Raw genomic sequence first — 23717 nt, 5'->3', positions numbered from 1 at the left:
ACCCAGTGGAGGCCCTGTGGGAGCTGGTCAGAGTGGAGGCATTTTGTCATTAGGCTCGTTTACAGCCTGGCAGGGGGCTCTGTGACACTCCACGCTCTGCTTCCTCCAAGGAACCCTGGAGGCCTTCAAGCCCGGCTCCTCACTTCACAAGGGAGGAAGGAGACAGGCTTCCATCCTGCTCTCAGAGCTTTAGTTAGGTTTTGAAGCAATTTGGAAGGTAAAACTCAGTGAGCTGTTAGCTTGCCTTACCCCGGTTATCAATCACTGGAACCACGGGCTCACACTTCCCACAGTGGATTTTATGAGGTCACTAAACTCCCCAGCACATGTCTCAAAAACCAGTCCATGTTAGGCATCGTGGGGCTCCGGGTGTCTTTGCCCTCCTGAGCCTCTCTGAGTCTCTATGTTTCTATCTATGTACTGTTGGGTACTTTTCAGGTTTGGGCGGGGATCACTATCTATGGGGATATACAGGTTTAGGTACATTTCTGAGTTCATGGAGTGTCTGAATGGGTTTTAAGAAAAATAAACGTTGCTCTATGTGAACATGTGTGGCTTTTCTCTCTGTGTAGACTCAGTTAATAATTCTTCAACTGAATTGCAAAGGCTATGTTTAACCCCTGGCTTCCTTCCCTCCCTGAGCTTTGTGAAGTTTAAGGCTCTGTTCTTACAGCAAAGGGGCCCCGTCTGGGGAGCCTGTTTAAACCTGTCTCTTCCTTTTGTTTGCTTTCTTTTTGTCTCTCTATGGGGAAACCTGGCTCCTGAACCCTGGTTACCCCTCATTCCATTCTGGGCCCCACAGCATGTTTCTCCCCAGCTCCCTCCTTTGCTCATAGCTTTACTGGCATTTCCCCAGCAACACGTGAAGGGGGCAGCAATCAGTGACTGGTGTCAGCTCCAAGAGGGAACCCAACTAAAACAGTGGAATGCCAAGTCACTACAATTACTTGAACTAGCAAAGACATGCATGGGGACAGAGATCAGGGTTTCTTTGGTATGGACAGTAACTAAACATATACATTAATATCCCTGGGGTCCAAAGGAATGAGCATTCTTTTTTTCCTTTGGGTTTTCAAAAATTAAAGACAAAAACTAAGCTTGTAAAACAGGATTAAAAAGTGCAAAAGCTGTCATAGCAAAGCCAGGCGCTCAGTCAAGTCCGCGGAATGAGCCTGCTATGGTCACAGCTGGTAATTCAGCATAAGGACACAATGCCGTAGATATCTCCACTGACCACGCTTCCAAATTTGTCTTAAGGGAAACAATGGCTTCCTTCTTTCGTGATTCCCAAGCCCTACCTTTCGCTCATAACTCCTGTAACAAAATGTGTCAAGTAGGAAACAGAAGCTCTTTCAGAACCCACTGAGTTGGCCTTTCTCGCTGGGCCCTGCACTGATGGCAGGAGCTCTTAGCATCCCGTGCAGAAAAGCATCACACAGTCTCCCCTGTAATCAAGACAAGGGTCACCTCTGTGCTGCGGACTCTACTTGGTTTGGGGATGAATGTTCCTCCTTTGGGATCAGTAGGGACTAACAAGTGGAGATACTCATTTCCAAGGAGTTGGAGGAATGTGAGGGGGAAAAGGAGCTAGCCCCGTCTTCCAGCTCATTAAAAAATAAATAAAAAGGTGATACATTCATCTAAAATGAAGCCCTCGTTATCCAATCACTGTTTTAGGTGAATGTGGATGTGTGTCTGTGCTGTGTGTTCAAGGCTGGAGAGAATCACTGAAAGAAACATAGGATCTGAGCAGCAGAAAATGATGCACACTTTCCAGTGTGCATATCCCAGCTTAACCTCTAAAAAATAGGGAGCATTCTACCTGCCTCTCATGTCTCTCTACTCCAATCCACCCTGCACGACCCCCACCAAATTCATGCTCCTAAAGAAACTTTTTTTGTCATAATATTAAAAAAATACTTTGTTTAGGGGCGCCTGGGTGGCTCAGTCGGTTAAGCGTCTGCCTTCGGCTCAGGTCATGATCCCGGGGTCCTGGGATCGAGCCCCACATCCGGCTCCCTGCTCAGCGGAGAGCCTGCTGCTCCCTCTCCCTCTGCCTACTTGTGCTCTCCCTCTGTCAAATAAATAAATAAAATCTTTAAAAAAAAATACTTTGTTTAATCACTCTAGTCCATACTAATATCTCCTTTTGAGGACCTGTAGTGTGTGTGCGTGCGTGCGTGCGTGTGTGTGTGTGTGTAGTCTAAATAGAGGTCTGGTCCTTGTAATATGTTTGCATTCCCCACAGTGCCTGCACCAATATTTAGCCCCCAGAGTGCTTTCTTAAATCATGTCTAATGGGCTCGAACCTCACACAACACAATGAGAAAAACAAAATACAGAACATAGTCTGGGACCTCTACCTCTATAAATAAAGGTGGCCATTAAATAAATGGTCATGTGCCCCATTTCTTAAAATAAAAGCTCTTTTGAAGAGATGACAGTGAAGCAAATTTCTGCAGAGCAATGCACATTTGTTCCCCATCGACTTCTACTATAGCTTAAGAGAGATGCCATGCAATTAATTTTCTTAAACAGTCTTGGAAGATTTCCATTAATGCAAGTCTTCTCAGAATAGACACCAAATGACTTCCCTGACGTACACTTGGGAATTTCATCTACACCCATTTCCAATTCCATTGCAGTGAACTGCGATACAATGAGTGGCCTACATAGAGGGACAGCCCTGCACCAGGACTCTAACAACTGACATGACTCCTCACAAAACCTGTAGTCACAGACACAACCCAGGCTTTCCTGATGTGTGCATTTTACTTTAGTTTTTATTTAAAAAATTTTTTTCAACGGGCGCCTGGGTGGCTCAGTCGTTAAGCGTCTGCCTTCGGCTCAGGTCATGATCCCAGGGTCCTGGGATCGAGCCCCGCATCGGGTTCCCTGCTCAGCGGGAAGCCTGCTTCTCCCTCTCCCACTCCCCCTGCTTGTGTTCCTGCTCTCGCTATCTCTCTCTCTGTCAAATAAATAAATAAAATCTTTAAAAAAAAAATTTTTTTTAAGATTTAATTTATTTATTTGTCAGAGAGAGAGAGCGCACAAGCAGGAGGGAGGGGCAGAGGAAGAGGGAGAAGCAGGCTCCCCGCTGAGCAAGGAGACTGATGTGGGGCTCGATCCCAGGACTCCGGGATCGTGACCGGAACCGAAGCTTAACTGCTTAACTGACTGAGCCACCCAGGCAACCCCTCTTTAGTTTTTAAAAGACAGGAGTATGAGGAAAACATTTTAAAACCCAGACAAGGATGTCAACAGATGCTATACTTGCAGGCAGGAGTCACTTCTCACTGAGGCAGGGGAAGGACTATGAATTTACTGGTGTCTGGTCTACATCTTAGCAGATTTTCTCCACCACAAGTGCCCCTCTCTTCACAACAATCCAACCCAAGTGAGCTCATCTGGTTATGGTCATGGGATGAAGAGGCTATTTGGCAGAGAGGAAAGAACACTGGGCAGGGGTGTGGAATACTTGTTTCAAATCTCAGCGATGCCACTTACAAGGGACCTTGGGAAAGTCTGTTAACCTCTCTGAAGCTGTTTCTTCTAAAAGTCTTCCTATTTAAAGTGAGGGTAAGAGCTTTCAGAAGCATGCTAGGAAAGCCTTTTATAAACTATAATATGCCACTTGGGGCTTGGATCCAACCTTCTCGGCTTGAAATTTTATGATTTTTACATTTCTTTACTATCTCACTTCTCCCAACTCCTGAGATTCTCATTGCTTTATTTTATGTAAAATTGCCAAGGTGAAGCTCTAAAGTTGATGGCGTGGCCATTCTATAGGGAAAGAGCAAAAGATTTCAAGGCAGTTATTTTTCTTTTATTCAAAGTTCTTTTGCCTCTGTTTGTGGGTCCCCATCTATTCTAAGTATGGTCTGGGTCAGTGGCTCCCAATATTTCTGATTGCCTACCTTTTTCAGTGAAAAAAAATTTGAGCATGCTTCCTCTCTTTCCGTCTGTCTCTCTTTCTCTCTTTATGTATATAATACACACAATATGATATATTATTAATAATTATTTAAATTATATACATGTCCTACTCCACATATATATAATGAAACACATAAGATACAGAACATGTAAAAAGATGAAACACATCTCATGTCAAATGTCCTGTCGTGATGGCCTCATTATATTATTAGCTAACATTTCAAAGCACAATATACACTTACAACATACACTTAGGACAAGATTTTTCATTATTGAGAATGGGTGTAAATCCACATTTTATATAGTCTTCTTGATTATTCCTGCATTACTTTTTTTGCCACCTTCTGGCCGGGTATAATTAGATTGTCGTGGTTTTTACCTTATAATGAGGCTGATGGAAAAACTCAGTCTAAGAGTAGGAGAAGTGTGAGCCCTGCCATTTTCACATGCTCACGTTGTTAGTTTTATCTTTAAGACATGGTTTATTTGCAGGAATTTTCTTAAGCCACTTACCCATTTTGTAAGGGTTAATGTAGCTAGAGAATATAATCCATAAATCCACTTAACTGGGCCCAAGGAAATAGCAACATCTCTGGTATAGGTCCAGGGGAAAAAGATGTGAGGTCCCCAGCATCACCCCTCCTGTCTTGTGGGCTCCCGCTCTTCCCTCAGAATACCTTATGGGGCATATGCAATGGGAAAGCCGAAGACAGACACACCGGATGAGGGAGCCCAGGACAGTATACAGGCTTCATAATAGCAGTAAGAATGGCTAACACTCACATGGTGCCCAGTGTACCGCACACTGTTGTAAGCACTTTACATGAATTAGACAATTCAATCCAAATCTTAATTGCTTTCTAGACATTCTCAATTTAAATGGGGAGTTGTAGTATTTTCTTTTAAACTGCCAATGGACTGACTTGTGTACATGGCACTCCCTCCTTCCCCCAAGTTTGGAGCCCACTGATCCAGGCTCTGAGGGTGAGAATCTCTGGGTAAGTGGGTACGCTTCTATAAAGTCCATCACAGCAGCTCTTTCTGACATCCTGCTGCTGTAGGCTGATGGAAATATTCTGCCAGGGCACTGTGCTCACTGCCATTTGCCAAGAAGGACCAAGACACTGACTATATCTCATAATGATTTTTTAAAGATTTTATTTATTTATTTGAGAGAGAGAGAGCACAAGCCAGGGGAAGGGCAAGGAAGCAGACTCCCCACTGAGCAGGGAGCCCGATGCGGGACTCGATCCCAGGACTCTGGAATCATGACCTGAGCTGAAGGCAGACACTTGACTGACTGAGCCACCCAGGCGTCCTATCCCATAATGTTTTTAAACAAATCCTAAGTTTTCTTTTTAAAGATTTTATTTATTTATTTGACACAGAGACAGAGAGAGAGAGAGAGAGAGCACAAGCAGGGGGAGCAGCAGAGAGAAGCAGACTCCCCGCTGAGCAAGGAGCCTGATGTGGGACTCGATCCCAGGACCCTGGGATCATGACCTGAGCCGAAGGCAGATGCTTAACGACTGAGCCACCCAGATGCCCCAACAAATCCTAAGTTTTAATATCCTGCATGAGGACATGCCTTTTGATGGATGGCCAAAAAGGGACTAGTGACACAGGAAGTGATCCTAGGCACCTGAAAGCAGAAGGGAGGAAGTGGGTGAGGACGCCATGGCGGGGACAACGGGAAGGAGGGATGGAGAGCTAGAGATGCCGGAGCAAGAGGAAGGGAAGCCTGGATGGCCAAAGGAGGAAGTTAGGAAAAGGGTAACCAGCTGGCAAGGGAAGATGATGGCAGACTCTACGAGGACACAATACATCACACACTGCCATGCAGGATGCTCGCCCATGTCTTGACAGCCAATGTCTCTGACATATGGCTCAGCGGGCCAGTCCAAGAAAAACCAAGTGGTCTCTAGAGATCTGTGCTCACAACTCCTCCCCTGCTTCCTTTCATCAGAATGGCATACGTAATGTATTCAAGCAGTGCAAGGATCAAGCAATGCTTAAGCTAAAGAGTGAGTCCATGAAGCCAGAACTGTGGGAAGAAAGAATTCCCTGGCAAGGCAGGGAAGATATTTGGGGAGCATGGGTGGTGAGGAGACATCCCTGTGGTTCTCTTCAAATCACACCAGTCAGATGACCAAGGAGGGGGGAGGGCTGCACATTCCCGCAAGAGTGCAGCTTCAGCGGTGAGAAGCTTCCAGCATCGGCAGTAAAAGGCCCCAGCAATTGATTTACATCAGAGGCAGCTGCCAAGACACCACTACAAAGGGTAGGGCACTGTCAGACTTCGCCTTCCATATCTCCCTGCAACACTAGAAAGCACGATAAGACACCCTGGGGGCAAGGGACTGTCACAGTGCAGTAACGTAACGGTGTCTAACTTAGATGATCGGAGCCAGTGGCTTCTTTGAGATTACCCAGCCCAAACCCCTCATTTTACTTGGAGGAAAACTGAGACCCTGAGGGGGGAAGCATCAGCCCAAGTCACCCAGTTAGCAAAGCTCTGGCCTGGCACTGGGGTCTCTGGATATCTAAAGCAGGACTCTTGACTCCACAACTGTGTATTATCGCCTCCTCCGGCTCCTTGGCTCCTTTCTAACAGAAGGTCCCTCACTAGTATGGATAATATATTCCATAAACCCCATACTGCCCCAGAATGATCAAAGAAGGGATTAAGATAACCACAAACATCTGCCGGGCTATGAGTGCACCTTGATTTGGTGCAGAGACACTACATTTTAACCTTATCGTCAATTATCCTGCACCTAAATAACTACAGTATATTGAAACGCACAGAGACTTCTATTTTTTTTTTTTTTTTACCTCCCACCCCTACTGCCACCCGATGGCTACGTCCCTGCACAAAGGCTGTTCCTCTCCTCCCATGAGGCAAGAAGAACAAGGGAAACTCAAGACTATCAACTTTGCAGAAAGCTAAGAGGCTTGGTGGAGAGGAGAGTGCAATCAATGTCAAAAAAGAAAGCCCGTGATTACCTTTGACTCACAATTATTCAAGAATAGCCTCACCTTGTAGGAAGAACTCATTGCTGGTAGCAAAATAAAAGCATTCTGCCAAGTCCCTTGCCTTGGCAGGCACAGAGTAAGAAGCGACCACTCAAAAGAAGAGGGCAGCGCCCAACGCTCAGAGGGGTTAGGTAGAACAAAACCCCAAAGCAAGCTATAGGAACCAGAGTGTGGGAAAAAGCAGGGTGCGGGGGGGGGGGGTCGGCTTACAGGTAACAGGATCTAGAAACAATATGGAAATGACTGCCCCAGCTCCTTGCCTACTTTTAGCAGAAGGGATTCCCCCGAGACAGTGGACTCTCATCTGCTGCACAGCAACCTCACAGCTAATCCAGGATGTGGAGAGTACGGCTGGACCCCTACCCATCCCAGCTGGTGGGTCAGTTGGTCAGTCCTTCACGAAACAGTTTGTAGTGTCTACTGCCCCCGCAGAATCTAAAAAGACCCAGCCTCTACCCTTTAGGAGTTCCTAAGCTAGTGGAGAACAGACAAGTCAATAGCTTGCTATGGTTCAGCACGAGAGGAATAGTGAGAAAGGAGATAACCTCAGCTTTGCAGATCGCAGGAGGCTCCACATGGAGGTGAAGCCTGCATTCGGTTTTAAAGGATGGGTAAACAGAAGCAAGCCAGCAGAGAGAGGGCGGACCCAGTGGAAGGAGAATACATGGAAATGGAGTAGCATGTATAAAACCCAGAGCCCTGCTAAATAACATAGCAGATTCTGTGAACTGTAAAGGGTTCAGTTCATGAGTCTGGTTTGGTTGTGCTTTCTGAAGGAGGAAGCACCTGGTGGTGAGAGCTGATGTGGGAGAGGCAGTCAAGCACCCGGCCACAGAGGACTTCCTAAGCCTACTAGAGCTAAGATTTTACTGTGAGATCTACCGGGAGCCACTGAAGGATTTTGAGCAAGAGTTTCAGGATCATATTTATGTTCTGGAAAGATTATGACAGCAGAGTGGCGAACAGCTGGGAGAGAGTGAGTCTGGTGGTTGGAGGACCAGTCTGGGGGCTCGTAACGTAATTCAGGCAAGACAATATACAGGCCTGGACTGGACAAATAAGTATGGAGACGGGTGGATGGATTTGGGCTTTGTTTCGGAAGATAAATGGACAGGATGTGATGATGAACTGGAGGCGGCGGTGGAGAAAGGTTTCTGGCTTGAGCAATAAAGTGCGTGGTGGTGCCATTTGCTGAGATAGAGAAGGCAGCTAAGACTTAGGAAGGGGCATGTCTGGTGGGAGGTGATAGCGGAATTCTCTATGAGACATGGTTGTGGTGCCAGTAAAATTCCAAGCAGAGATAGCCAATAAGAAATTGACCACACCAGGGACGCCTGGGTGGCTCAGTCGGTTAAGCATCTGCCTTCGGCTCAGGTCATGATCCCAGGGTCCTGGGATCGAGCCCTGCATCGGGCTCCCTGCTCCGCGGGGAGTCTGCTTCTCCCTCTCCCTCTGCCTGCTTGTTTTCTCTCTTTCTCTCTCCCTGTCAAATAAATAAATACAATCTTTAAAAAAATAATAATAATAATAAAAGAAATTGACTATGCTGACCTGAATCTAAGGAGAAAGGTCTGAGCTAAAGGCAGAGATTTAATATTTATCATTGTATGGGAGGCAGTGGAAATCCCTGGCATCTCTGAAACCACCCTAAGAGAGGCCTCTCATGAGCAGAGAAGTAGGATGAGGACAAAACCCTGGGGAGTCCCAATCAAAGTAGGAAAAACACGAGGAGAGAAGAATATCATGAAATCCAAGGGAACAGAGTGTTTCAGGAAGGTGTCTCGTGCAGCAGTGAGGCGACAGGAGATAAAGATTGAAAAATGTCCATTTGGATCAGCAGGTTACTGGGGCCCCGTGTTCGCAGTGAGGCCAGCCCGCGGAGGGCCGAGGAGTGGGTGGGCAGTGAAGGCAAGCGGCTTCAGGCAGCTGGAGCAAGGCCCGGCCACCCAAGGAGCTCACGAGCAACATAAGCTTCGCCTTGGGAGCGGTAGAGGATAAGGACACTGGTGTGCGTGGTAGTGGTCGGTCAGGGTAGGGGCGTGGGGGGTGGGCACACAGGGAGAAGGGAAAGATGTCCACCAAAATTGCCCAGATCAGGAGCCAATGGAAAGGCCTCTGACATGGGGAACGCCAGCTATTTGCAGGAGGAGAGTCAAACAAAACTAAACCAAACCAAACCAAACGCAAAAAACAAAACTAGTGGTCAATGCATCTGGGCCTGGAATTCATGGGAAACACACAGTTTTTCACAGAGAAGAAGCAGGAAGCAGGCTGCAGATGAGGAGATAAAAGACCCGGGGTGTTTCACGTGAAACTCTCTAGCTAGGACACAGCGATAAAACAGGGACAAACAGCCTTTATGGGAAGGGGGGGGAATCCCAATATTCCCCACGGTTTGGGATTATCTGTGACAATGCTCCTTTAGGTGGCATGCATAATTCGGAGCTCACCATGCTGTATATAAATGCCAGCCGGAACACCGCAAAAACAGGGGAAAGTCTGAAATCGTATTAAGGAATACAGGAGGATCGGAACAAAACACACAGTCCCACCAGCTCCCAACTCAAGCACACACCGATGTAGTACAATGCAGAGACAACTTGCAAATCCAGTAGGGAAAAAATGGGAAGAGGTGGAGATGGAAAATGGATATTTTTTGTTCAATCTAATGCACCCCCACCAAAAAAATATACCAGGGAAGAGAAAAACTCCAAAGAATGGTTTTCTGAGTTAATAAAACATCCCCCCACCCCCTGCCCAGAAAGAAAACTGAAAGTCAAATCGTTAAGTCCAAATTTCAATGTCCAGGGGGAAAAAAAGAAACCCTTTCTTTAACATTAGCAGGTATGCTCTCTTTTAAAGTTGACATTCTCCTGAAGGAGGCTAAGTAAGTTTCACCATTGACAGGCTAGTGAGCTTGGCCAAGACACTTGTGGCCTAGAGATAATATGGACCCTGCGAGAAGATGCTTTGGGAAAGTACCAAAGCAGTACACCAATGTTAGGCAAAGGCTTTTTTTTTTTTTTTTTAGATTTTTTTATTTATTTGTTTGAAAGACAGAGAGGGCACAAGCAGGGGGAGAGGCAGAGGGAGAAGCAGACTCCCCGCAGAGCTGGAAGCTCGACGCGGGGCTCGATCCCAGCACCTGGAGATCATGACCTGAGCCGAAGGCAGACACTCAACCATCTGAGCCACCTAGGCGCCCCTAGGCAAAGGCTTTTTACCAGGCAGGGCAAACCCTCGAGAAAGCAGTTCGAGAGCACGTAAGCCAGAAGGGGGTTGGTTTGCCGTTGTGCAGGAGTGTTAGGTGTTGTGTAAATGTCCTAGTCAGTTCAAGAGGCCTTTGGCAAAGGAAAAGTACACACTGCCCAGCAAGCTATGTACTTGATGTTTCCCCAAGGCAGGAGGCAGGCCTGCCAAGGGCTGCGGCATATCTCAGGAGTGACCCTGACGTTCCATTCCCCCCAGCTCGCAGAGCTCGAAGGGAACAGCTTGAAATCCAAATGGGGCCCGCTGCTCAGCTAAGGAAAACAGTCTCAAATCTTTCTGACATCTGCACAAAAGGGGTACTGAGGGGCTGTCCTGCAGGGTCAACAGTGCTGGAGCCAGTTTAAACAATCCTGCTTGGCCCTGGGAAGGCAGGGGGGTAGAGAGAATGACGCAAAGGGACCTGGTGGCCCGGGTAGCTTCAAGCATCCGTGCTCACAGCGTCTGCCTCACGCGCACTGGCCTCCTGATCTATCTGGGAAATAGGACATCCCTGGTCTTGACTCATGAATTACAGCTTGGTCTGGTACAGCAACCTGGACAAACGTTCCCAGCAACTACAGACTTCACAAACTCTAGGACCATGTTTAACTGGGCGGGCTCTGAACCTTTTAAATATTGAGAAAAAAAATCAGTGCGGTGATACTCTATTTTCCCCAGTCCCGCAGCCCTTCAGCCGCTCATGTTTTCAAAGGAGAAGACAGACGAGGGCTCCAGATGCTTGGAAGCCAAATGAAAGCTCCTTACTGAGGAAATCCACTGCCTTCCATCTTCAAAGATCAAACTCTCAGCCAGGGGTTAAACAATGCGGTCATCTTTGGCATGTTTGTCTGGTGTGGGACTAACTTCTGTTCAGATATATAATAAGATTTTCTACTTTTAAAGGCTCTGCACCCCCAACCAACAGCCCAGATGTGCTTCTCAGTTCCCTGGTGGCGGGGTCTGACCGACTTGCCTCCTGTCCTCTACAATCTGCCAGGAAATGCCCTTTGGCGGCAAACTGCAAATCTCATCCGCTTCCACTTGGGCCATTTTTTATTTATGATATCTTTGCAGAGGAAAGGTAAGTCAGTCAGAATCACTCATTATGAAAGTGGGCAGAGGACATGTCCAGGAAATTCACAGAAGAAATACACATGTTCCATGAATATGGCAAAAGACACCTAAACTCACATGCAGTCTGGGAATCGGGAGGATTTTCACCCATATTAGCAAAAATATCAAATGTGGACAAGGGCGTAGACACGTGGGCACTCCTATACAGTGCTGATGGGAGTGTAAATTGGAGTATTTTGTGGGACAAGTAAGCACTAGCTTTGAGAGTTAAAAATCTTTATTACCTTGTATCTGGAAATTCTGATCCTATAAGTACAAGAAGATCTGTTTGTGGATTTCCACTGGGGCACTGCCACTTTTTAAAACAGGAAACATTTGGAAACAACCTAAGTGTTCATCAACAGGGGAATGAATGGCTGGATTAAACAATGGGGGAGAGAAAAAGATCTTAAGGACATATTAAATGGCTAAAAAAAACACCCCAAAACAAAACAAGGCACAGAATATATACTTATGATTGTAGTTTGGAAAAAAAAAACCCAGAAAATGAAACTATTTTTGTTCATATTTCTACATCTCCGATTATGTACAGGAAAAGACCAGAAAGACAACAGGGGGACTGGAGTCTCAGAGGAGACTTCTGCTTCGCTTCTATTGCTTGCATGTTGTTTAAGAATGTATTCATATATTTATTATAGAACCATGTTTTTTCTAAAGTGTTTCCTGGTTGAAGATCAGAGGCAGAGGCATGGGCCTCAGTGGCTACAGTGAACATGACTTCTCCGGGAGGCAACAGTGGGTAAAAGTAAATAGGCAAGAAATCAAAGGATCCAGGTAATAGTCTGAATCTGTCATCAATTTGCTGTGTGACCCCGGGAAGTCATTTTCCTTCTCAGAGTCTGCTTTCTCTATACAATCGGTGGATAAGATGAGAAGCTCACTAAGATACTGTCCTTTCCTGATATTTTAGGATTCTCTAAGTCCCTTTAATGTATAATGGGCCTCGTCCCTTTTGATGAGGAGATGGTTTTTTCTCTTCCTTCAAATTCTGGCATAGTTTGATATTTCACTTTACTCCAAATGGAAGATAATGAAAGAGAAGGTGGAGTGACCACTCTGTTCCCTGTTTGGCCATGTTTTTGAGGGTCTGGTTGACCTATTTATGCTCCCTCCCTTTGACAGTGTAAGCTCTTAGGCATTTTTGAATGTGATCAGAGTGCAGACACAATGCTGCAAGTCAGAAGATCTGAATTCTACAGGATGGCTATAAATCCCGGGGACATAGATTATATTTCATTTTGTAAAAATGGAACCCCCTCGAATGCTTTTTTTCTGAGTTACACTAAAGATGTCGGTTTATTCTCTGAGAGTCAGGGGTACAAATCATCTGGGGCAATGCTTCCCATATGCATATACAAGGGCTGATGGAAACACTCTGCTAACTCACTGTACTCCCTGCAATTTGCCAATAAGGACCAAGACACTGAATATATCCCAGAATGTTTTTAAATAAATCCTAGCTTCTAATATAATACCTACAAATCATTCTTTATGGGCAGTCACCCGGATTTTTGGACTTTAAGGCTACCCTGGAAACTCTTTTTTTTTTAAGGTTTTTATTTATTTATTTGTCAGAGAGAGAGAGAGAGAGAGCTCAAGCAGTGCTCACATCCCTGGTGTGTAGATAACCACTGGACCGCTTGTTCCCCAGAGGGAAGGACCAAGTGGCTAAAAATGAGCTATGAAAATGTACATCTAGGGTGCCTGGGTGGCTCAGTTGTTAAGCGGCTGCCTTCGGCTCAGGTCATGATCCCAGGGTCCTGGGATCGAGCCCCACATCGGGCTCCCTGCTCAGCAGGAAGCCTGCTTCTCCCTCTCCCGCTCCCCCTGCTTGTGTTCCTATTCTCGCTGTCTCTGTCTCTGTCAAATAAATAAATAAAATCTTTAAAAAAAAAAAAAGAAAATGTACACCTATCTACAAACATAATCTGGTTCTTCACAACCTAATTGGCTTTTGGAAATACTCCAGATGAAACCTTGAGGAAACGTTGGCATTAAGTCAATGGAGGAAACCTCTTCCTGCTCCCTCAGAGACCTTGACCAATCTAGTTCTGCCTCTCATCTGGGTAGTAAAGCTCCTTCCAGCTGGTCCTCATCACTTTGCTTATTCCATGAAGTCACAAGAGTAAATTCTAAGCAGTTTAATTCTAAAGAAAACACGCACACGCACACGCACACGTCAGATCGCAACTCCTTTGACATTGTGTCTTTCACCAATGGAAGAAGCCACTTACTCTCGCTCCTTTCTCAGGAAAGCATTTACAGCCACCACTACAGTCTTGGCCCCCACATGGCTTTCCATAGGACTTCTTCTCGCCCTATTTAAAAAAAAAAAAGAGAGAAAGAGAGAAAAGTTAGTAAACCATGTGAACAAAGAAGCAATGTAGCCCCAGGGAACCTAACCCTTAGCTACACTCCTAACCAAGTAAATTTAGAGTGGCTTAATCATCTCATTTGATGGTGTCATGAGTCACACTGGATTTGTGTATTTGGTGTTCATGGAGAAAGCAGTAGCTATAGCAGAGAACTTGAGAGAAATTTCGAGTGCTAGAAATGTGATGATAGATGAAAATGGCCACCCTGTACTCTGCTCCTGGAATTGTCCTCCTCAGGCTCTACTTTCAACACATCATTCAAACCTTACAGTAACACCCCTGTGCCCCAGTTAGTCAGATCCAAATGCCTCACCTGGTACCGTACAGTATACCCTCAACTGTTCAACTTCCTTTTTTCTTATCTGCTTGATGATGAGGTTGATGATGAGGATTACTAGCTGAATTTCTACAAAGCCCCTGTGTGACCTGACCTGCACTGACTCTCTCTAACCGCATCTCTTCACTCTCTCCCAGGCTGACTCTGCTTCAATCACACTGGTATTTCATTCTATAAAAACTTAAGCCTGTTTATGCCTCAGGGCCTTTGCCCTTCCTGTTATTTCTGCCTGGAATGCTCTTCCCCTAGATGTTGGTTTTTTATTATTATTATTATTATTATTATTATTATTGCTGGCCTCTTTTCATCAACCAGGTCTTAGTTCAATTGTCTACTCTCAGAGAGACCTTTCCTGACTACTCAACCTAAGGCAGCCCCCAGTTCCTTCCAATCATATCACTGTGCTCTCTTTTCAACATTAAACATTCTCTCTCCCGCCCCCCCCCCCCAGAATGTAAGCTCCACGTAAGTAGCGACCTTATCTATATTGTCCAATGTTATATCCCCAATGTCGAAAAGAGCGGATGGCACATAGAACGTTTTGATGATCATCTGAATGGAGCTGGGATTTGAACCCAGGTCTGACTAACTCCAAAGCCCTGACCTTAACCCTTGGCCTTAGAGTTTTCTAAGTCCTCTGTCTACCAGAGCCTCAATGAAAGGGTTCAGAAATAAGGAAACTGCCATTCTGACCCTATCCACCTTGGGTGGGGGGCGGGGCGGCGGCGGAGCAAGACATAAATTCTAACTATTATCTGTAACAAGAGCTTTATCTCTGGGATGGATTTAGTATCATCCAACTTTTTTTGTTTAATGTTGGATGTTCTTTTTTTTTTTTTTTTCTCAAAAGAGAAAGGCACATTTACGAGCCCTGCCTCATGCTTAATCATTCTTGCCTCTTTGTACTGTGAGTCTTTTCCTAATTCCCAGGGAGCACTGTGAGTTTCTCAGATGGTCTTTTATCTCTGTAGACATTCCCACAACACTTTATCACTGCAACACCTCAGTAATAAGGTAGTGGTGGCAGAGCTCTGACAAAATATTGCTATTTTAGATTCCAAACACCTTCCTGATACGAGATATTTTCTCTCTTATATGCCTTTGACATGTTAAGTGTTATTGTACACTTTCCAGTTTGCCTTCCATTTTATGGCATACAGGACAGGCAAGTATTCATGAGGGTGAGATCAAGAGGCACTGTGGGGGGGAAGAAGTTGGGGTGGCTGGCATAGCATAAAGAACAGAGAGACAGACCTTCACCTACGCTGTCACCTTCGTCTCCTGCCGAGTACTATATTTCATGGGGTAACGGGTAATTTGTATTTGCTTCCACATATATTTCTGTATTTTCCAAGCCATCTTCAGCGAGCACATATAATCGGTAAGGAGAAAAACAATTATGTTACTAAATGATCCAAGTCACCCCCTTCGAGGGAGAGGACTCATCAGGCATTGCCAGAGCTGTTTGGATATCCGTTTGGAGCTATGTATGGCCTACTTCCAAACAGTGCCTTTTGGGTGTCCCACAAAATTTGTCTGTCATGGACCCAACGTTTCCAGATCACTCGTATGGAGCAAGGGAGCTGGCGAAGACAGGGGATAAAATCCTATTCACGGGAGCTGGGCAAAAATGGAAGGGACAGAAGCTAAGGTTTCTTGGGAACTTGGCCGAACAAGGAGGCAAAGACACCCAGCTAACAGACAGGAAGCCATCACTGCCCTCGGTCACTGAGGGAAGTAACCAGAGAAGCCCCACTGGCCACAAGGCAATTTCCTGTAATTCTGGCCCTGACAGTTCCCCCAGGAGTCTTCAATTACAGTGAGGGTGGGGAGGAATGAAAGGAGTGGCTTCCAGGGAACATGACAAGACCAGGCTCTGAGGAAGTTTCTTCCCTCTCCCGGCTTGTCTGCAGACCCTCCAACCCCTGCTCCACCAGGCCACATCACTGGTGTCATTCCCGTCCTGGAATGCTCCCTGCTTCCTCTCCAAACCCAACCCCCTCCCTACATCCACAGAAAATTCCAACTGGAAAGGCCCTGAGAGATCATCAAATACAGGATGATCTTCCTTCTATCAGACCGGCGCACCATTTTTTTTTTTTTACTGTAAGTATTTCTTGTTCTTTCTTGCTATCCTGAAAAGAAATTCACCGGAATCAGTGATAATGAAGATGTAAACAGTACTTTAAATAGCACATATTATGCCATAACTCTATTGCAAAGCAAAAATGAAAGTCATTTATAATGAAACAATATGTATTCTAATCTGTAAATGCTCATACGTCGCTTCGTTAGAAGACGTGATGAAGTTGTCAGAGGCTAGCAGCTCAGTGCAGGATCACTATGAATGGGACAGCCAGCTGAAGCAGAATGACCCTGGGATGTGGTATCAGTGATTCAAGCACCACGAATACAGTTGCTATTACCACGGTAATAATGCACAGTAAAGTTCTGGGGAAAAGAAGTTCAATATTTCCTTTGTTTATTGTGTAGCTTTAATCAGTAAAAACAAAACCATGAAAAATTCATCTTGAGATGTAATGCTATGTTCTAGGCTCAGATAATTATAAACAGAGTTTTCACTTTCATGAATGTCCAGAGGTCTTCTAAAGGTAGGGCAAGATACGAGACAATTCTTTTTTTTTTTTTTTAAGATTTTATTTATTTATTTGACAGAGAGAGACACAGTGAGAGAGGGAATACAAGCAGGGGGAGTGGGAGAGGGAGAAGCAGGCTTCTTTCTGAACAGGAAGCCCAATGCGGGGCTCAATCTCAGGACCCTGGGACCATGACCTGAGCCGAAGGCAGACACTTAACGACTGAGCCACCAAGGCGCCCCAAGACAATTCTTCATAGTGTGCAGAACGCCTGTCATTCCTGGCTCCTACCTAAGAGCCACCCCCCAATCATTTTCACAACCAAAACTGCCCTCACAATTTCCAAAATACCTCCTAGGAGTAGGGTACTTCTGGTAAGAACTAGTAGTCTAATCCACATCACTCATTTTCCAGATAAGAACCCTGAAGGAAAGAACTTTGGTCCAGATCACACTGTTAGCGAGTGAACCCTCATACTTCGGATCCTAATTCCACATTCTTCCCACTATTCCATACCTCTCAAGGCCAAGTTCAAGTTCCATATCTTCCATGAGCACTCTGGCTCAGCAAAATGACATAGCAGGCCCACCCACTGGGCAAGTGTCACATGTCGCTGAGGGACAGTCCTTGCAATGTTTCTGAGGTTGCATGGTTGAGAGGCTTGTTTCCTCAACCAAACAATGATGTTGATAAGGGAAAGGTCAACCTATTTTTACTTCTCTGGGTATTCCCATAGTGTTAGAGGGGCGACCTACGTTCTAGCCATTACCTGGGACAGTGTACCTTGGATAAGCATATAAGCTCTGGAGTCAATCTGTAGAGGCTTAAATCCCAGCCTAGTTGGGATTGATCTGAGACAAGTGACTTAAAATGTCAAATGGAAATGGCAACAATATCTGCTGTCTAGGGATTGGTTGGAGGATTCAATAAGATAAAGCACGGGGGCACCTGGGTGGCTCAGTCGTTGAGCATCTGCCTTCAGCTCAGGTCATGATCCCAGGGTCCTGGGATCGAGCCCCGCATCGGGCTCCCTGCTCCGCGGGAAGCCTGCTTCTCCCTCTCCCGCTCCCCCTGCTTGTGTTCCCTCTCTTGCTGTGTCTCTCTCTGTCAAATAAATAAATAAAATCTTAAAAAAAAAAAAAAAAGATAAAGCACACAAAGCACAGTGCCTGGCTCATGGTGAGCACTCGGTGTCAGTTATTATTATTACATGGATATTAGCTATGCCACACTCTTGCATATCTGCAACACCCTGGCCTCCCTCTGGAGCTGGGAGTCAAGTGGGATGCAACGATATATCCATGCCAATTTGTCTACGGCTGATATCCACTCAGCGTGGTTAGGACATCCATTTGGATTTGTTGATATCTGCATATAATTGATCGTGTAGTATTTTTAATAGCACCAGTATCTATCTATCACCAGTATCACATCTATCCATTTGCTGATGCTGGTTCCCTTGTCCAAAATGCCTTCCCTACCCCCTTTTCCCATTTCTCACAAACCAAACTTCTATGCATTCTTCAAAACCCAGCTCAAACACCATCGTCTTGGTGAAGACCCATTCCAAAACCCCTCCCGCCACGACCCAGTGCCAGTTTTTCCCTCTCAGTGATTTCTTTTTTTAAATATTTTATTTTGTTTTGTTTTAAGATTTTATTTATTTGTTAGAGAGAGAGAGATAAAGGGAGAGAAAGAACCCAAACAGGGGAAGCAGCAGGCAGAGGGAGAGGGAGAAGCCGGCTCCCTGCTGAACAAGGAGCCCAACTCGGTACTTGATCCCAGGACCCCGGGATCATGACCTGAGCCGAAGGCAGACGCTTAACCGACTGAGCCACCCAGGTGCCCTCATACGGTAACTTCTGAGCAGAGAATAGTGTTTCTTTAAGCATGGTCCTTGGGCCAGTGTCATTAGCTCTGGAAACCTGTTAGAAATGTAAATTATTGCCCCCTCCTAGACCTAATCAATCATAAACTTCAGAGTGGGGCCCAGTAATCTGTGTTTTAACAAGCACTTTGGGTGATTCTGCTGCACAGAAAAGTTTGAGGACTCCTGCTAGAGAAAATGAGGGAGTGAGCTAAGTAGTTAATCTGGGGTAAAAGTGTTCCAGGCAAAGGGAAGAGCAAGAGCAAAGGCGGGAGATGAGAGAGCATGCTTGATGTTTTGGCTGAGCAGCAAGGAGGCCAGAGTGCTGGGATGGAGTAAAAGTGATAGAAATGATGATGAGGTCAGAGATGTAATAGGAGCTAGATTGTGAAAGATTTTAGAGACCACTGTAAGAACTTTGCCTTTGGAAACAAATGAGCAAAGGGGAAAAAATGAGAGGCAGAGAGACAAATCAAGAAGGAAACTCTTAACTCTAGAGAACAAACTGATGGTTATCAGAGGGGAGGTGGGTGGGGGGATGGGGGAACGAGGTGATGGGGATTAAGGAGGGCACTTGTTCTGATGAGCACAGGGTGATGTATGGAAGTGTTGGAGCACTGTGTTGTACACCTGAAACTCATATTACACTGTATGTTCACTAACTGGACTATAAAGAAAAACTTTAAAAAATGGTTTTGAGGGTGCCTGGGTGGCTCAGTTGGTTAAGCGACTGCCTTCGGCTCAGGTCATGATCCCGGAGTCCTGGGATCGAGTCCCACATCGGGCTCCCGGCTCAGCAGGGAGCCTGCTTCTCCCTCTGACCCTCTCCCCTCTCATGCTGTTTCTCTCTCTCTCGCTCTCTAATAAATAAATAAATAAAATCTTAAAAAAAAAAATGGTTTTGAGCCCAGGAGTGACATCTCCTGTTGGAGTAGCAACTTTGAAAGGGAGGTCAAGGATTCTGGTTTTGAGGGCACCTGGGTGGCTCATTCAGTGAAGCATCTGCCTTTGGCTCAGGTCATGATCTCGGGATCCTGAGATTGAGCCCGGCATTGGGCTCCCTACTCAGCGAGGATCTGCTTCTTCCTCTCCCTCTGTTCCTCCCCCCACCCCCGCTTGTGCTCTCTCTCTCTCTCGCAAATAAATAAAATCTTAAAAAATACATTTGAGAATTCTGGTTTTGAGATGTCTGGTAGACATCTAAGTGGAGAAGTCAGATGGCTAGTAGATTCCGTAGGTCAGCTAGCTATGGAATCTGGAGTCCCAGGGAGAATGACTAGCTTGGACATGTACACGTAGTGCTTTGGTCAGTACAGACTTGACTCTGTTATAGTCACAAACCCCAAATATCAGTGGTTTAAAACAACTAAGGTTTATTTTTTATTCATGTCACGATCCAATGAGGGAGAGGTGGGTCTCCTTAGTGGTTTTTTTTTTTTTTTCCGAAGGTGACTTCGATTTTCAAGCTGCATCTGTGTAGCAACTCCACTCCCTCAGATGCTAAAACTTTCTCTGAATTTCCCCCTGATGTGTTCTGTTCATATTGCCCTTTGCAAGAACTAGACACAGTGGATGACCTAAGAGCATGGAAAGTAGGAGAGAACAGGGATTATCTGGTGAGCACCGTCTCTGCCACCATGGGTGTGTATATAAAGCCACAAGACTAGATGATACTACCAAGGGAGGAAATGGAGGGAAAGAGTGACAAACCGTGCTGAATTGTTGATAAGTCAAGTAAAATGCGGAATGAGAACATACCAACTGATTTAGCCATGTGACAATCTGGACCACAGCAATTTCAGGAAGGAGAACCAGGGAAACATGGTAGGACTGCAAGGCAGCTCTAAGGGCCCACTTGAGGTGAGTGGTCATGAACTTAAAGGAACACCAGTTATCAACACTGTGAGGTTTTCTTTAGCCTTGTTCAGCCATGTGGGTATAGATGCAGATTAGCGGAAGAAATGGATTTAATCAAAGTTGGGTTCTGTTAGGTGAGAGTGATAAAGGACAAGAAAGGCAAGGGATTCAAAGGTGTACAGAACAAAGGAATTGTAATGGTGGACCATGGAATCTAGGCTTCCTAAGAAGGGAAGTGAGCACAGGCAGGCAGTGGGTAAGAGGCAGTGAAAAGGGTAATAGAATCGATGGATGATGGATTCTGGCGAAGTTGAAGAAATGTGTGGGTTTCTGAGTTGTGACCGGATCTCGGAAGAAAGAAGAGGTGATGCCATAGAGAGGCTAGGGACTGTTACTACTCTACATAGTGCAAAATGAGATAGAATGGAATAGAATAATTTCTCCTTGAAGTATCTCGGTAAATGGTTGAAATGGTTGTTCAATCCTGGTTTCATACAACGTAACAGAACTATTCCGTTTTGGTAACTTGAGGTTTCTTCAAAACACCTTTCACACCAAATCTCATTTGATTTCCTACCACAAGTCTGAAATGGGTATTTCAGATGTACAGGTATGTGTAGGAACATACACCCATACACAATATTACAATGATTTCTTTATATCTTCAACTACCCTCCCAGACAGTAAGTTCCTCTGAGATTGAAGACTTTGATTTATTCACCATAAGGCAAATCAATTTAAAACCAACCCTCTAAGCCTCAATGTTGTGAACTATAAAATAGGGATAAATTTTACTTCGTAGGTTTCATGAGGTTAGAGATAATGTCCCTAGCAAAATGCCTGGCACATCTAGTATGCTCGACATATGTTAGCTGGTATTATTTATAGTTCCAGTATCTAGCACTGTGCCTGCCCTACCTCACAGGGGCCCACTCAGCGACTGATCTGCATTTTCAAGATGAGGAAATGGAGGCTGAGCTGTCAGTGACTTCTTCCATACTGGAAGTTCAAGTGTCAGAGCTGGGATAGGAACTCTGGTATCCTCACTCTCTGTCTCGTTTTTTTTTTTTTCCCCATCAGAACCACTGCCACTAGTTCCAGGAATTAGCCTAAAATTGAGGAGTCAGAAAAAGAAAGATAAGGGTCAAGAGAGAGGTGCCCGTTTTCTTCTTTTGCATTTTCTTAATCAACATTGGTCTACTTGCCTTATAATAATACTACTTGTATCATTTCTACACTTTCTAAACAACCTTCATATATGATTCTCATAAATCTTTTTGGAACATACAAAAGAAGAATTTTTATATGTCCATTTTTCAGATGAAAAAAAGCCCCACACAAACCCGAAACTTAGAGAGCTGTGTCACTTGCTAGTTAAATTACAAAGCAGACTCAAAGTCAGGGTTTCTCTTTTCAGTGCACAGCTAAACTTGTAAAAGGGAAAAGTGATACAAGATGCTGAGATGCCATTTTATCAGTTGCGGGTATCTCAGGGCCCAGAAACGCAGAGAGGCCTCTTTGGCTGAATCAGATCTATGCCTGGGGCCACATTCATGACCATGGCTAGCGTTCCCCTAACAAGCCACGCCCCTTTAGCATCCGTCTAGGTTTCCGAACTTCAGGCTAATAATACAGAGAGTCTGGCTTTACTTTGAGCAATTTTAAAACAAAACCTGTTCATTGAAATTTACACACATACGCACATTAAACCAAGCTGAGTCTTGTTCCATGTTTAATGTGCATTTGCTTTTTAAGAACAGCTCCCTCTGAGTTTATGAATGAAAGGCTCTGGGGAAAGAAGGAAGTGATCTGTGGGAGCTGGCTGCTTACCAGGTGGAACTTGTCACCCACACTTTATTTTAAGGATGATGCTGATACCAGACATTACTGAGTAGTTCAGGAAGGCATTTCCATCTGACATCTGTCTGTGTTCGCACACATCCACAAACACAGCTGATGGGGACGGGGTGGGGAGGAGAACTGCCATGCTGGATTTCACTTGGAAAAGCCCTAGCCAGCCAGAATGAACCAGGGCCCACAGGGATGTACTGTTCAGTGAGACCTTAAAATGAATTTGCCAAGCAAATGCTTAGCACACAAATAGACAAACTAAATGTTGCCCATAATGTTCTTAAAGTAGATACCTCCCTCTCCCTTGCCAGTAAGTACTTACTGAGCAGCTATGAAAAGACAGCATTTCCTAGGGCCATTCACTGGGAGCAGGTGAGGAATCTTTAAGCTTTAAGGCTGGAAAGGGCCTAAGGATGAGAGGTCCCACAGTTCACACATAGGGTGACCAGATTTAGCAAACAAAAATGCAGGCAGCATTGAGTTAAATTTGAATTTCAGAAAAACAAGGAAACGCTTTTTATAAGTGTGTCCCAAATTAGCATGAATATGTTCCATGCAATATTTGGGACACACTTATAATAGGAAAAACCCATTTGTTGTTTATCTGAAAATTAAATTTAACTCTATGTCCTATTTTTTAATCTGGAAATCCAACCAGTGGCATATGACATCACACACTTGTGTGACAAGTTTGGTTGTGAGGTGTGTTAAAGGAAAGGCTAGTAATAATATTTAAAGTACAAACTCTGCAACTTACTTTTTAGAAAATTAAGACGGTAGTTGAGTTTCTGCAATTGGGTCACTCTTCCTCATTTGCATCCTAATATCCAAAGCAGGAAGGAAAGGTAGAGTTATAACTGACAGTGTGAGGATTAGATTTATTCATTTGCTCAATGAGTATTTACTGAGTGCCAGGCACTGTGCTAGGTGGTGGGGATATGATGATAAAAACATTGAATATGGGGCACCTGGGTGGCTCAGTTGGTTAAGCGACTGCCTTCGGCTCAGGTCATGATCCTGGAGTCCTGGGATCAAGTCCCACATCGGGCTCCCTGCTCAGCAGGGAGTCTGCTTCTCCCCCTGACCCTCCCCACTCTCATGCTCTCTCTATCTCATTCTCTCTCTCAAATAAATAAAATCTTTAAAAAAAAACAAAACATTGAATATGACTTGTATGGGAATGTTCATAGAGCTTCATTCATAATAACCCCAAAGTGGAAAGAGCTCAAATTTCCACCAATGGGTGAATGGATAAACAAATTGTAGTATATTCGTACAATGGGACACCATTCAAGAATTAAAAAATGAACAAATTATTTTTTTATAAAGATCTTTATTTATTTATTTAACAGCGAGAGAGAGAGAGAGAGAGAGAGCACAAGTAGGCAGAGTGGCAGGCAGAGGGAGAAGCAGGCTTCCTGCTGAGCAGGGAGCCAGATGCAGGGCTCTATCCCAGGACTCCGGGATCATGACCTGAG

At 45.0% G+C, this 23717-nt stretch overlaps 1 protein-coding gene across 1 annotated transcript in view; it reads right to left on the bottom strand.

The window, feature by feature from the left end:
- The window catches only part of COL4A6 (collagen type IV alpha 6 chain), a 251832-nt gene that overhangs the window by 128994 nt on the left and 99121 nt on the right, over positions 1-23717 (bottom strand). The window contains exon 3 of the mRNA XM_081808441.1: positions 13590-13673. Coding sequence (XP_081664567.1) covers positions 13590-13673 — 84 coding nt within the window. The remainder of the gene's footprint in view (positions 1-13589; positions 13674-23717) is intronic.

Source organism: Leptonychotes weddellii, chromosome X (genome assembly GCF_054177405.1).
Source record: "Leptonychotes weddellii isolate Sample4059 chromosome X, ASM5417740v2, whole genome shotgun sequence".
NCBI classification, from domain to species: Eukaryota; Metazoa; Chordata; class Mammalia; order Carnivora; family Phocidae; genus Leptonychotes; species Leptonychotes weddellii.
The sequence above is the reverse complement of the archived record's forward strand: the minus strand, read 5'-3'. Positions and strand labels throughout refer to the sequence as shown.